The 13,163-nt window shown below is 43.7% G+C and overlaps 2 protein-coding genes and 1 pseudogene across 3 annotated transcripts in view; 1 reads left to right on the forward strand and 2 right to left on the reverse strand.

The window, feature by feature from the left end:
• The window catches only part of RNF170 (ring finger protein 170), a 35,602-nt gene extending 28,561 nt beyond the window's left edge, over window positions 1-7,041 (reverse strand). The window contains exon 1 of one of the 2 annotated variants that reach the window (XM_049771887.1): window positions 6,960-7,041. The gene's annotated coding sequence lies outside the window, so the exon portion shown is untranslated. The remainder of the gene's footprint in view (window positions 1-6,959) is intronic. The other variant, XM_049771886.1, reaches the window with a different exon arrangement.
• Window positions 194-2,251, reverse strand: LOC126007269 (peptidyl-prolyl cis-trans isomerase NIMA-interacting 4-like; annotated as a pseudogene).
• Window positions 7,042-7,518: 477 nt separating the features above from the next.
• HOOK3 (hook microtubule tethering protein 3) overlaps window positions 7,519-13,163 on the forward strand; it is a 104,126-nt gene continuing 98,481 nt past the window's right edge. Inside the window, 1 exon segment of the mRNA XM_049771916.1 lies at window positions 7,519-7,609. Coding sequence (XP_049627873.1) covers window positions 7,553-7,609 — 57 coding nt within the window. The 5' untranslated portion in view covers window positions 7,519-7,552.

Raw genomic sequence — 13,163 nt, forward strand, 5'->3', positions numbered from 1 at the left:
AGCCACATGCAAATGTTCAGGGCTTTCAATCACACCCAGCAGCGTTCAGGAGTTACTCCTGGCTCTTTGCTCAGAAATCACTCCTGGCAGGCTCAGGGGAGGACTATATGGAATGCCCAGGATTGAACCGGGTCTGTAGTGTGCAAGGCAAGTGGCCTATCACTCTGGCTCCTGAAAGTTTATTATATTCTTTTTTTTTTTTCCAACTTTTCATACACTTTTATTTTCTCCCTTCTACCATAATAATATGATAACCAAATTTAGTCTTAACTGGAGGGTCTGTAAAGACAGGTTTATCTAGACCACTCACAGGCAAGGCAAATGCTGCTTCTTGAAATGGTCCTACCATAGAGCCTCTGGTCATCCAACCCAAGTCACCCCCTTGCCTGGCTTTATCTTCACTATACTGTGTGGCCACTTCATTGAATTGCATTCCAGACTTTAACTTTTCCATGGCTTCCATGATTCTTCCATGTTTTTCGCACAGAATGTGCCTGACCTTTACTGCATTGCCACCACCTTTGGGACCCTGAGCCTTCTTGTCAGCACTGTCATTCCCAGAAGCTCCTCCCCCTTACCCCCGCTTTCCCGGAGCAGCTTTTCCCTTTGGGGGGCATCTCCAAACCTTGCTGATGTATATTTTCAATTGCCGAAAGTTTATTATATTCTAATACTGCTACCTACTACTCTTTTGGATACTTTTTAAAATAATTTTTTCCTTCTAGATGTATTGGTGGGAACGTGACTAAATCCTATTAAATGAAATTATATATGTACTGTATTTGCCGGCCTATAAGATGACCCCCTAATTTTGCAGTTAAAACATAGGTTTAGGCCTATATTCCCTGTATCAGACAGAACGTTCCTGTGCTGCGACTGTATGTACCACAGTGAGCCAATCACAAGGAAAGGTCCAAAAGTTATACTGTAATAGACGTCCTCTCTGACTCTGGCCAATCTGAGCAGGCTTTTGACAGTGTAGATTCGGGTCCAGAACATTGTCTAATTTGCATGCATAAAGAGCCTGCTTGGATTGGCTGAATTAGAGAGGCGGTCTGAGCAGTCTTGCAGTGATTGGTGCAGGATCGAGTTGGAAAATTCCTTTTGTGGCAATATTCAGACAATTTTCGTTTAGTGGCATATTGAAACATATTGAAACATTTTTCGGGATATACTCGGAGTATAAGACGACCCCCGACTTTCGGTTGACTCTTTTTTTGTTTCAAAAGTCGTCTTATACGCAGGAAAATACGTATATAGTAGCTCTCACTTAATGTCAATAAGTTCTTGGAAAATATATTTAAGTGAAACATAAAGAAACCAATTTTACCATTGGTTAATGGATATAAACGAGAGTAAACTGCCTATAGCATATTTCTGACCACAAACTCAGTTAACTTAATAGACTCCCAAACACTTCTGATATTAAATAATTTGCACCCTTTCATTTTCAGCCCACGTTTTTCTAGGTCAGAGTTGTGTGTGGCTAAAGTCTATCTTGACAGCCCAGGACTCTAGGTGGGCACACTCACATCCACATTTGTTCCAACTACGACAATTTTGATATACCAGTAAAACTCACGTGCCTATCTTTGGGATGTGGGAGGAAATAAATTCCTGGAGAAAATCCATGCAATGAATGAATAATCTCCCTGTATAGTGATGGGGGATTTTTACCCCTCCCAACCCTGGTTATAGCAAAATGTTACTGAATAAAATATTATATTGAAACATACTGTATATGCATTTAACTTCTATACAACTTTACCCTGTATTCAGTAACTTAGAATCCACCCATATTTTAACATTACATGATCACGTCATTTGCATCACTTTTTAGTAGAAGTTCTCAATGCTGTTTAAGAGTTACTTTATTTTCACAAATTCTAAAACAACATAAATAATAGCCCCACAAATGAAAGGAGGAGGAAGAGAGCTAATACATTTCCTTTTTTTTCTTTTTTTTTTGCTTTTTGTGCTATACCCTGTGATGTTCAGAGAATAAGTTATTCCTCACTATGCGCTCAGAAATCGCTCCTGGCTTGGGGATTGAACCAAGGTCCGTCCTGGATAGGCAGTGTGTAAGGCAAACACCTTACCGCTGCCCTATTGCTCTGGCCCCTAATAAATTTCTTAGAGGAATGAAAAACTGCATTTTTTTGGATGCGGAAATTCTTAAATCCAGGCTTCTTAGAGAACTACTAATGCCATCTGACCTGTTCACTGGGACCTTAAAAATAACTTCTGTCATTAGTCGTCCTGTTTTTTTGTGATTATTTTTAATAATTACATTTTTACAAAGGAGCTACAGGGACTAGGAAGTAATATAGTGTTTAGGTTTTAATGCTTGGTACCATGTGATCCCCTGAATATCACTGGGTATAGCCCTACAGGCTCCCAAGCACTGCCGGGTATGGCCCTAGCAGCCCTCATCACCACAGGGAGTGAGCAGCTCTGAACTGCCACTGAATAGTTCATTGAGCAGCCATTGAACTGGCTGGCAAGAATCACCAGTGAAGTCCTGCCTCATCCTATTATTTTAAAATTAAAAGATGTAGGAATTGCCAGTCAAAAATCAATTATATAACACCATATAACTTTGGTAAGAGGCTAATCTAAGATTACAGGGAATATATAATTTTGAGAGAGGTTCTTAAAAAATTTAAGATATGACATGTTTCAAAATGAATTGCAAAGTCAATATAAACTTTATTTCTCAAAAAAAGAAAATGCTGGGAACCAGAGCTATATTATAATGGGTAGGATATACGGTCGACCCATGTTTGATCCCTGGCACCCTAAGGCTCCCTGACCCCGCCAGGAGTAATCCCCTGAGCATAGAGCCAGAAGTAAACCACTGGGTGTAGTCTAAAAAACAAATTAAAGAAAAAAGTGCTGGTATATCCTGTAGTCCAGGTTCTCAAGTCAAGTCCAAGTATTGTGGCTTAAACTTTAACAGCTCTGGAGGTTAGTTTTAATTCTGCTGCATTGTGACCTTAATCTCTTAGGATCTCTCAGTTTCTGCAAAATGTGAACGCTTGACTTGAGGTTTGCATAAATTCCTCCACGACTACATTTTTCTGATTCAGTTTTCTGGAACAGAAAAAAAGGTCAGGAAAGGTATAAACTCAAAGGTTACATAGCAGAGAACAAGTCTAGCTCGAGTAAAATGGTAATAAATCCAGAGCTCACTTCCTCTTGAGATGAAAAATGGCTTTACTGCTCAAAAAGTATCTCTCTACTCCCATTCTTACTTAACAACCCAGTCACACTATTTCCTGATGGAGCTAAAGATCTCAGTGAAGAACACTGGAAAGTGCCCACATTGACCTCAAAGTCTAGTTAAGGGCAGCTGCTAGACTGATTTCACTGCACCTAACTCCCTAGAATCATACAAAGTTAATATGACATGTTACAAGGACTGTTCATGTTGGCTACACAAAACCCAGGAGCAAGGTTCTATTCAACTTAAAGAACATGGTATCTGGGGTCTTCACAGATAGTTTAGGAATTAAGGCACTTGTACATGGTCGTTCTAGTTCTACTGAGAGTGATCCTTGAGCACAGGGCTACGCTAGTGAGATATGGCAACAACTCCTCCAAAGAGCAAAAAAATATAAGATTTGATTAGGATATAGACTACTGCTAAATATGAAAATAAAGTTATCTGTACTGTTTTTAACTATTTGAGGTTTATAGAAACCAAATACCAGAGACTGGAAACCAATATTTATATAATTATAAAGCACTGGACCCTAGCTTTATTATTATTTAGCTATCTAAATCTAATGGACAAATGTGAGGTTTGGAATCAGAAAAATGAATATTTACATAAGATCTATTTCTCCACTTCTTCATACGTAAAACAAATCACCTTAGTTTGAACCCCAAAACACCATCTTTTTTTGGAGGGAGGGTAAAAGACTCTACCTGCTTTGTAGAGTCAATACTATGGGTAAGCATTTAGCATATTACCTGGTACATCCATCACATAGAATTTATTAATATTATTTTCAGAAATTTCTTATTTGAGCTTCTGTGGTTTCTAATACTATAAATGACTTCTCATGTCCATAATTTCAAAACACATTGTCACTTCCCTGTACCCACTATCCTCCAAGGACCCCAATATCCCTCTTTCTCACACACTCCCTTAGAAATCAGTTGTGTGGCTCAGTTCGCCCATTAAGTTGCCTCTGGACCTTTGTTGATACCTTGTTTTGGGGCCACACTACCAAGTGTTCAGGGGTTATTCCTGGCTCTGCTGCACTCAGGAATCACTCCTGGCAGGCTCAGAGAACCTATGAGATGCCAGGGATTAAACTTGGGTCAACTACAGGTTTACCCACTCTAATATTGCTCCAGCCTCTTTATTGCTATTTTAACAACTGTAAGAGAATCAGCAGAACTTTAAAACATAAAAATGCCTTCTTCATACTCTATGAAGCATCTCACATTTTCTTTAACCAAAGTGTTAGGTATAAATTTGGGAACATTTTATGCAAGACTATCATGTGAAACAACTCAATACACCTATTTTTATAAATCACATTTGATTTATAAAGCTAATGATATAAATCAAATGGTATAAAGGTATAAATACATTTATACCTACTTATATAAAACATTTGATGGCTACATGACTTTGGTCAACAGTTACATCCAAAAGCTTTAAGTATAATTTCCTTAAGGGAAATTGGTGCTTCAAATTAAAATAAAGAACATCATCATATCATGCACATGTACATTATGGATGAAGGGCCAAGCTTGGAAAAAAGCAGCTTAGGTCAATAGTGGCAATGTCTTGAAAACCCCACAGCTTGAGTAGACGTGCTCATTATGTCACAGAGGCTCCAGAAAAGGCTAGCATCTTCTCCATAATCAAAGGCAAGTTGTACATTTAAGACTAAGTCAGTGTAACATATACTTACCAACTTCAGATGCCTCATAAGAGTAATAGTTAAAAGTGAAAGAGATTTCTGCAGAAACAACTAGCATGGAATGTAGGAACTCTGGTTTGACAAAGATCCAGAGGCAACAAAGCTGGGTCAGTGAAACATTTATCATTGGAGGACTGGGGCGGGGGGCACTTTGGGGCCACACCTGGTGGCACTTAAGTTTACTGCTGGCTCTGTGTTCAGGGACCTCCCTAGCTGAGTTGAAGGACCATATGAAGAGTAGTGATCAAACTTGGATAGGCCGAGTGCAAAGCAGGTGCCTAACTTGCCCTACAGTCTCAGGCTCCTTATCTATTATTTCTAAATATTTCTCTGCAGTTGGTATAAAAATGTTTAGAGAGATGCCAGTTAAGATTATTATTTATGGGGCCGGAGAGAGAGAGCATGGAGGTAGGGTGTTTGCCTTGCATGCAGAAGGACGGTGGTTCGAATCCTGGCACCCCATATGGTCCCTGAGCCTGCCAGGAACGATTTCTGAGCGTAGAGCCAGGAGTAACCCCTGAGCGCTGCCTGGTGTGACCCCCCCAAAACAAAACATTGTTATTTACAGAAAAATTAATTATCACGTTTACTGTTAACTAGTATTGTAAAAGGCATCCTTAAAAACTCAATGATCTTGGGCCAGAGCAGGTAGGACATTTGCCTTGCTCATGGTCAACCCAGGTTCAATCCCCAGTATTTCACAGGTTTCCCCCCCAAAGACTGCCAGAAGTAATTTCGGAGTGCAGGGCCAGGAGGAACCTCTGAACACCACTGGGTGTGGCCCAAAAAGAAAAACCCGGCCCCCAGAAAACACCTCCTAAAACCTCAATGCTCTCTTCACATGAATGCTTCATGATAAAACCTTATCTTGATATGGCGTAAAAGGATGGAAAGAAGGACTCCAGGAACTGCAAACCAAATTAAGTATGTGTCTGGGAAGAAAGTTCATGTCACACACACCCCGAAATAAAACTTAATCCCTATATATATATATATATATATATATATACATATATATATATGAAATCATGTAAATCCTATATAAATCAGTTATTCTTTTGCATGTATACTAAAGTCTCACAAACACATCCATATAGAAGAATACTTACGGTAAAAAAAAAATACGCTTAAAGCACTGTTCCCGGTAGTTCCATAACAAACTGTTAAAATCAACAGCAGAAAGGAAAAAGGGATGTTAATCAGTCGTACCAGGGAATACTAGAGAGCAATGAAAACGACCTTAGCCTGCACAATTCAATACTGAAAGCTCCCAACTACGATTTCCCCCATCACAGGAGCTGGCCGGGCAGGACAAGTACAACTCTATCCTCTGGCCATGCCAAAAACCCAAATAGGTGGCAAAGGGTCCAGGAAAAGCAGAGGCTGCAGACAGACGTGTGCCAGGGCAGGGAGTTGTGCTCAGGAAGGAAGGCCCAGGGAGCAAGGCCATTCACTCCTTCTGGAGTCCTGGGTTCTGACTCTCCTTGCTCAACGAGGTGCGTGGTGGCACTTTCCCGGGTGCGTCACAGCGCGTCAAAAAGTTGTGCGGGGCCCCTTGGCAACTCCACGTCCCCCAAAGGACGAGCCCCGAGGCCCCCAAACACACAGGGCCCAGGTGGGTCAGAAAGGAAGGAAGAGGCCCAGGAGGCGGGGGAGGGGGGTGCGCGGGCGCTGGGGGGACCCGGCGCCCCGACTGGCCCAGCCACCAGGAGGTCGGCGGGGAAGTCTCCGGGCCGCACCCGACCCGAGGAGCGTCGAAGAACCCCCACGAGGCCCACCACGGGGCGGAGGGAGAGAGGGTGGAGGGGGGTTCCGGCAGGCCGCAGCGGAGCGCAGCCTGAATACGGGGCCGAGGCGGGCAGGACCTTCCCCCGCGGGCCGCGAAGAGCCCCCCGGGGGGCCCCGGCCGCCGCGCAGCCCCGCCCCCAAGGCCGCCACGCGAGCCCGGACCTGGTGGGCGTGGCCTGGCGAGGTCGCGCCGGGAGGGGGAGGGGGAGTGGCGGGGGCGGGGGCGCGTACCTCTCCAGCGCGGAGACCTCGCCACAGCCGGGAGACTGAGACTTTAGCGATTACTTCCGGAAAGTGCCCCCCCCGCCCCGCCCCGCCCCGCAGCCACTCGCAGTCTTTTTTTTTTTTTTGGGGGGGGGGAATCGTGCGCATGCGCACTGCCGTGCTTCCGCGAGTGAAGGCGGCGAGAGGCGAGGACCCGCAGCCGTCCGGGCCGGCGCGTGCGCAGTGTGCGCGTGCGCGTGCGCGCCGCGGGGCGGAACGGGGCGGGGCAGCCAGGCGCGCCGCGAGCCGGTTGGGCCCGGTTTGAGGCGCCTCGCTCCGCCCGGGGCTGGCTCGAGGAAAAGGGGCGGAGTCGCGCCGGACTGCGGGCGCGGCCGGGGCGCGCGGCCGAGCGCGAGGGCCGGAAGGAGGGGCGCGGGGTGACGGCGAGCCGAGTGCTGAGCTCAGCGGGCGCAGAGTCGGCGGCGCCCAGGACCGGTTGGCCGCCCGGCGGGCTCCTCCTCCTCCTCCTCGTCCTCCGACGCGACGCGGCGCGGCAGCGGGTCTACCCTGGGCAGGGAGCGGAGGCGCGCGCGGCCCGGCCAGCCTCGGAGCTCGGGAAGATGTTCAACGTGGAGTCGGTGGAGCGGGTGGAGCTGTGCGAAAGCCTCCTCACTTGGGTGCGTGCCGAGGGACGGAGGACGCGGGCGAGGAGCGAGCGGGGCCCCGCGCTCGTCCCCTGAGGCCGTCACATCCGGGTCTTTGGCGGGGGGGGGCGCGGGCGGGGAGGGGGAGGGGAGGGGTCGCGCCCCGGGGTCAGAGGTGAAACTCCGCGGCCCAGCAGCGGGGCGTTCGCTTCCTTGGCCGCGTTCCCAGCGCCGACCGGCCGGGGCGGCGCTGTCAGGAACGTCATCGCGGCTGCCGGGACGGACGGGCAGCGGCGCTCGCTCGCTCGCTCGCGGGGACACCGCGACATCCTCGGTGCCTTTTTAGTTTTATCCCCCCCCCCCAGGCCTAGCCTAACAGCCAAGTTGCCACACGGATGCCCGAGCCCCGAGCCTTTGTTGCCATCTATGTTTCCACCGTTCACGCATTGTCCGCTGAGGGAACAAACAGCAGGCAGGGCCTGCAGGAAAAAACAAACCGAAAAGAGAAGTACTTAAAAGGAAGGGTGGGAAAGATGCCATCAGGAAGTCCAGAGATGGTCTTTAAAAATGCCAGGTGCCCATTAGCGATTAGAAAGTTCAGCGGTGGTAGATAGAGGCGCTTATTAAAAGGGTAAGGAGGATTCCAATTAAACGTGGAGGCTCTTTGGAAAGCACCGATCTTTCTCCAGGGCCACGTTAGGAGCTGCTGGTTTTTTGACATTATTAAACGCTCATGGCTTCGCATTTATTTGCAGGGAGTGTGTGTGTGTGTGTGTGTCAAAATTCTGATGCTGACAACTGTGTCTTCACAAAGCAGGCTGTCCAGAAGCCGACCCAAAATATTAGACTGGAGAGCGACATAGACAAAGACAAAGAGAAATGTGTCATCTGTAGAGCCTTGGTGTTTTGTTTTGTTTTGTTTTCTTATTGCAAACTGTGTGTGTGTGTGTGTGTGTGTGTGTGTGTGTGTGTGTCTGTGTCTGTGTCCTTCATAGCCATGGGGAAAATCCATGATTATTGGATTTATTGAGATTTTCTTGCGGGACGATGTAGGGAGAAGGGGAAGAGGAGTGTGGCTCATATTTGAAAGGGTTAAATGTCATTTCTATAATAAATGACGTTTTTAGAGATGGCTGTGTGTTTTATTAATTTAAGGATAGAACAGATGTCCAAGAAATTCTTGCTAGCACGTATAGCATCAGATACAGTGTAGATACCACTCCTGAGAGCACAGAGCCATTTAAAGAGGTTTGACTTTAGGTTGATTGTAACAAAGGTAGTGAAAATAGTCTGGTATCTTCATAGCTTTACTATGTCATGAGTCAAATCATGTCTTCTAAAATAATATATACATACAGTGATAGAGCTTGAGAACTTTCGTGTTAGGCCACTGGTGGAATTTCAGATGCTTTGGAATAACCTGTATTTAACTTACAGCTTGGGATGCACAAGTAAAGATTTCCACGTTTAGGCAAAGAAAGGGATGGTTTTTGTTTTGTTTTCCAATACTTAGCTATGGTGGTGCTTGAGGACCATAACGGTGGTCTGTATCAAACCAAGGTTTGCATGTGCAAAGTCACTATCTCCTGCTCCACTATTTGGTTGTGTTGATTTTTTTAAAGGAGAGAAAAAAATTCTGAAAGCTACATAATATAAGAGTGTGACTAGGCAGGAAGTGACAGGAAGGGGGGACATAGGTGGTGGGAATGTTGCACTGGTGAAGGGGAGTATTCTGTTTCTGACTGAAACCCAACTACAGTCATGCTTGTAATCATGGTGCTTAAATAAAGATTTTATTCAAAAAAAAAAAAGGAAGTGACAGGAAAGTAGAATACGTTGGTATTATGGAAAGAATATATGTGGTAGCAGTTACAATAAACAGATCAAAGATCTTAAAATGCTTTTTCAGAACTATTTTGTTTTTTGCCAATAGTTCCTCCTATTTAGGAAAAAACGAGGACAAAGATGAAGTCAACTGAATCCAACTGAAGTAGGACCACAATTGTTTAAATTCTAGAAAGTCATGCAAACAAAGCAGTAAAATGAACATCCGCTGATAAGATGGTTGTTAGTAATTACTTAAGAAATGTTATTAAAGGTTTAGAGGGAAATTCAGTTGTAGGGGAATGTATGAAAGGGATTCTAATTGAAGCAGGTAAAATGGGAGAATATGTTTAGAGTATGATAAAATATCAAAAAGTAGATAATTCTTATTATCATTTATTAGAGGCCAAGGAATGTGGCATTGTAGAAAAGGCTTCTTAAAATGTCACTGAAAGAATCGCAAGGAAAACTGGTTGATAAGATTATCAGTGACGGAACTGGAGAACCAAGTTGTAAATTTGTACAATTATGAGATTTGGAAACATTTAAAAACTTTGTACAGTGAGATAAATAATGGGTTCTCTTTTAGTTGTCCTTTTAAAAAGCAGAATAAATATTTTTCACGTGGAAATTTTCTTTTGCACAATTAAAAAAATTTATTATGGTATCATGATTTATAATGTTATTTATAGTTGAGTTTTAGGCATATAATCTCCCGACACCAAACCCATCACTTCAACTTTCCTCCACCACTGTCCCCAGTTTCCCTTCCCACTTCTCATCTGCCTTTTAGATAGGTACATTTTGGGGGGCAGGGGCTACACCCGGTGACACTCCAGGGGTTACTCCTGGCTTTGTGCTCAGAAGTTGTTCCTGGCTTGGGGGACTATATGGGATGCCCGGGGATCCAACCGCGTGGGCCCTCCTAGGCTAGTGCGGGCAAGGCAGATAACCGCTTGCACTACTGCTCCAGTCCCAAGACAGGAACATTTTTTTTTTCTTTTGGTTTTTGGTCACACCCGGCAGCGCTCAGTGGTTACTCCTGGCTCTATGCTCAGAAATCGCCCCTGGCAGGCTCGGTGAACTATATGGGATGCCGGGATTAGAACCACCGTCAAGGCAAATGCCTTACCTCCATGCAATCTCTCTAGCCCCAAGACAGGTACATTTTTAAGTTTGATTATTGTAGTCAAATCTCATGCTTTCAGTTTATATTTGTTATTGTTGTTGTTGTATTGGATCACATCCAGTGGCGCTCAGGGGTTACTCCTGACTCTCCTCAGAAATTGCTCCTGGCTCTGGCGACTATATGGGATGCCGGAATCAAACCTGAGTTCATCCTGGGGCAGCTGTGTGCGAGGCCAATGGCCTACAGCTGTGTACCACTCCGGCCCCTCATGCTTTCAGTTTTGTTGGTTCTGTAATTCAGATATACTACAACTTTATGCCACCTATGTTCCAGGCCCCTACCTTTGAGTCTTCCTCTTCTTACTCCCCCCATCCTCTTGGTTTTAGGTTGCTGTAGATGGACATTTAATCTCAAAGTTCAGCTCTTGACCTTCAGGCGGGATTAATAGCTAAACATAATTCCCAAACCACATGTTGAGGCTTATAAGTACATAATATGCTACAAAGAAAATACTCATTTAAAATAATTTACTCTGTAAACTTCTAGCTAACTTTGGTTTATAGGTTCTTCACATACAACAGATTTTAAGGTAACACTTAGCAAAACAAACAGACAAACAGTTACCAGTGACAGAGAAGCCAAGAATTGAAACTTCAGTCTGGGTCAATTAGTCTTTTGGTCTGTTAGCCTTTTTATACTTGAAAGTGCTTCCATATTCAGTTACTCAATTTCATAATTAGGAGTCTGAATATCAAAAAGATTTATTTTCATTACGTTGTGCTAGAAATAGTTAAAATAATAAAAACTCAGGTACTTAAAGGAATAACTAATAGCCACCTGTGTAGAATTTATTTCTTTGGGGCCCGGAGTTTGCCTTGCAAGCAGCCGATCCAGGACCAAAGGTGGCTGGTTCAAATCCCGGTGTCCAATATGGTCCCCCGTGCCTGCCAGGAGCTATTTCTGAGCAGACAGCCAGGAGTAACCCCTGAGCAATGCCGGGTGTGGCCCAAAAATAAACAAACAAACAAAATAATAATAATAAAATCATTTATTTTTGTGAAACATCTCATTGCCCCCAAATGCTGGTCACGTTGCTGTTGTATCAGAATTTTCTAGTCAAGAGCCAAATGTTATTATATATATTTTTTGTTAAAATCATGGTAGGATTGTCCTACCAGAGGAAAAGATCTTAAGTTTAAATTCCAAATCCAACTTTATGCAAGCAAGTTTGGCAGGATATGCTTGAAAATTTCCATTCTACTCCTAGCACCACCCTCTGAGTCAAATCGTTTCTTACCTGTTTGGAAAATTTGTCTTGCCTATATTACACATCTGAAGGCTGGTTTCTTGAAATGTATGCAAAAAGATGATTCTTTCCTGAATTTTATAAACTGTAAAATTGAAAGAATCCAGAATACTGTAAGTTAATAGCAAGAAACCTAAGTAGAAAAAGAATGATTTCATAGACTAGGAAGCCACTAATGCTAACTAATTTTAATACTCTTGTAAATATAATATTCTTATAAACATAGCACCCTGAAGGATACATACTAATGTATAGAATTACATCCTCCTTCTATAATGTTGTCTTTCTCATTCCATTTGCAGCCTAACTCCACCAACAATTTTTGTCTCCGACTAAAGAATGAAGAAATTGGACTTACTAAACAAAATAATCTTTAGTCATTACTTTCATTTTTGTTTGTGCTTTTACTTCTGGTCTTACTTCTGGCTTTATGCTCAGGGATCCTTCCTAGCAGGATTTAAGAACATTCTTTCCCTTTTTAAATCAAAAGTCATTTTTAGCATAGTAGTTAGAAATACATGCTCCATAATTATTTCTGACTGGATGACTTTCAACAGTTAATTTGACTGCTGTGTTTCAGTTGCATTCAATTGAACGCTATAAGGTGGTTCTTTGGCTTTATCATTGATCACAATTATAAGGACTTGTTAAAACATTGCTTAGATTCTAAGTCCAGATTTTATGACTCGGTAGGTCTGAGCTATGGTCTGAAATTTCTGTAGTCCTAAGGTTTTTTTTTTTTTAGGTGGTACTGTTTTTGGTAACTTGATATAATATTTGTAGAGCCTCTGCTAAGCCAGCCTCCCTGCTGGACTCAGTGGTAGAGCACTTGCCTTGCCTTGTACATGTGGGACCTGAGTTTTGATCGCCTGCAACATACAAATGTTCTCTCTCTCTCTCTCTCTCTCTCTCTCTCTCTCTCTCTCTCTCTCTCTCTCTCTCTCTCTCTCTCTCTCTCTCCCCCCCCCCCCGTCTCTCTCTCAACTTTGTAATTTAAGTAAAGTTTTATTGAAGAATGGTTTCTGGTTTTACCATCTCAGACGGATGAAGCAGGCATAAGGAGAGCATGCGTTTCCTGCAGTCTGGCTACTGGCTGCCTGGTTCTTGTGGGCACTTTTTTTTTTTTACAAACTATATAGGGTGTACACCCAGTGTTACTTGCAGGCCTTTCCAAACATAGGGTATACTTTCTTTTTTATCTTAGTTACTTATTTAATTTAGTATCTTTAGGCACAAACATGATTACGGCCGTGTTTGTAGTTGGGTTTTAGTCATAAAAAGTATACACACCCCTTTACTAGGGCAACCTTCTGCCCCCAAGGCTCCCA

Source organism: Suncus etruscus, chromosome 4 (genome assembly GCF_024139225.1).
Source record: "Suncus etruscus isolate mSunEtr1 chromosome 4, mSunEtr1.pri.cur, whole genome shotgun sequence".
Classification (NCBI taxonomy): domain Eukaryota; kingdom Metazoa; phylum Chordata; class Mammalia; order Eulipotyphla; family Soricidae; genus Suncus; species Suncus etruscus.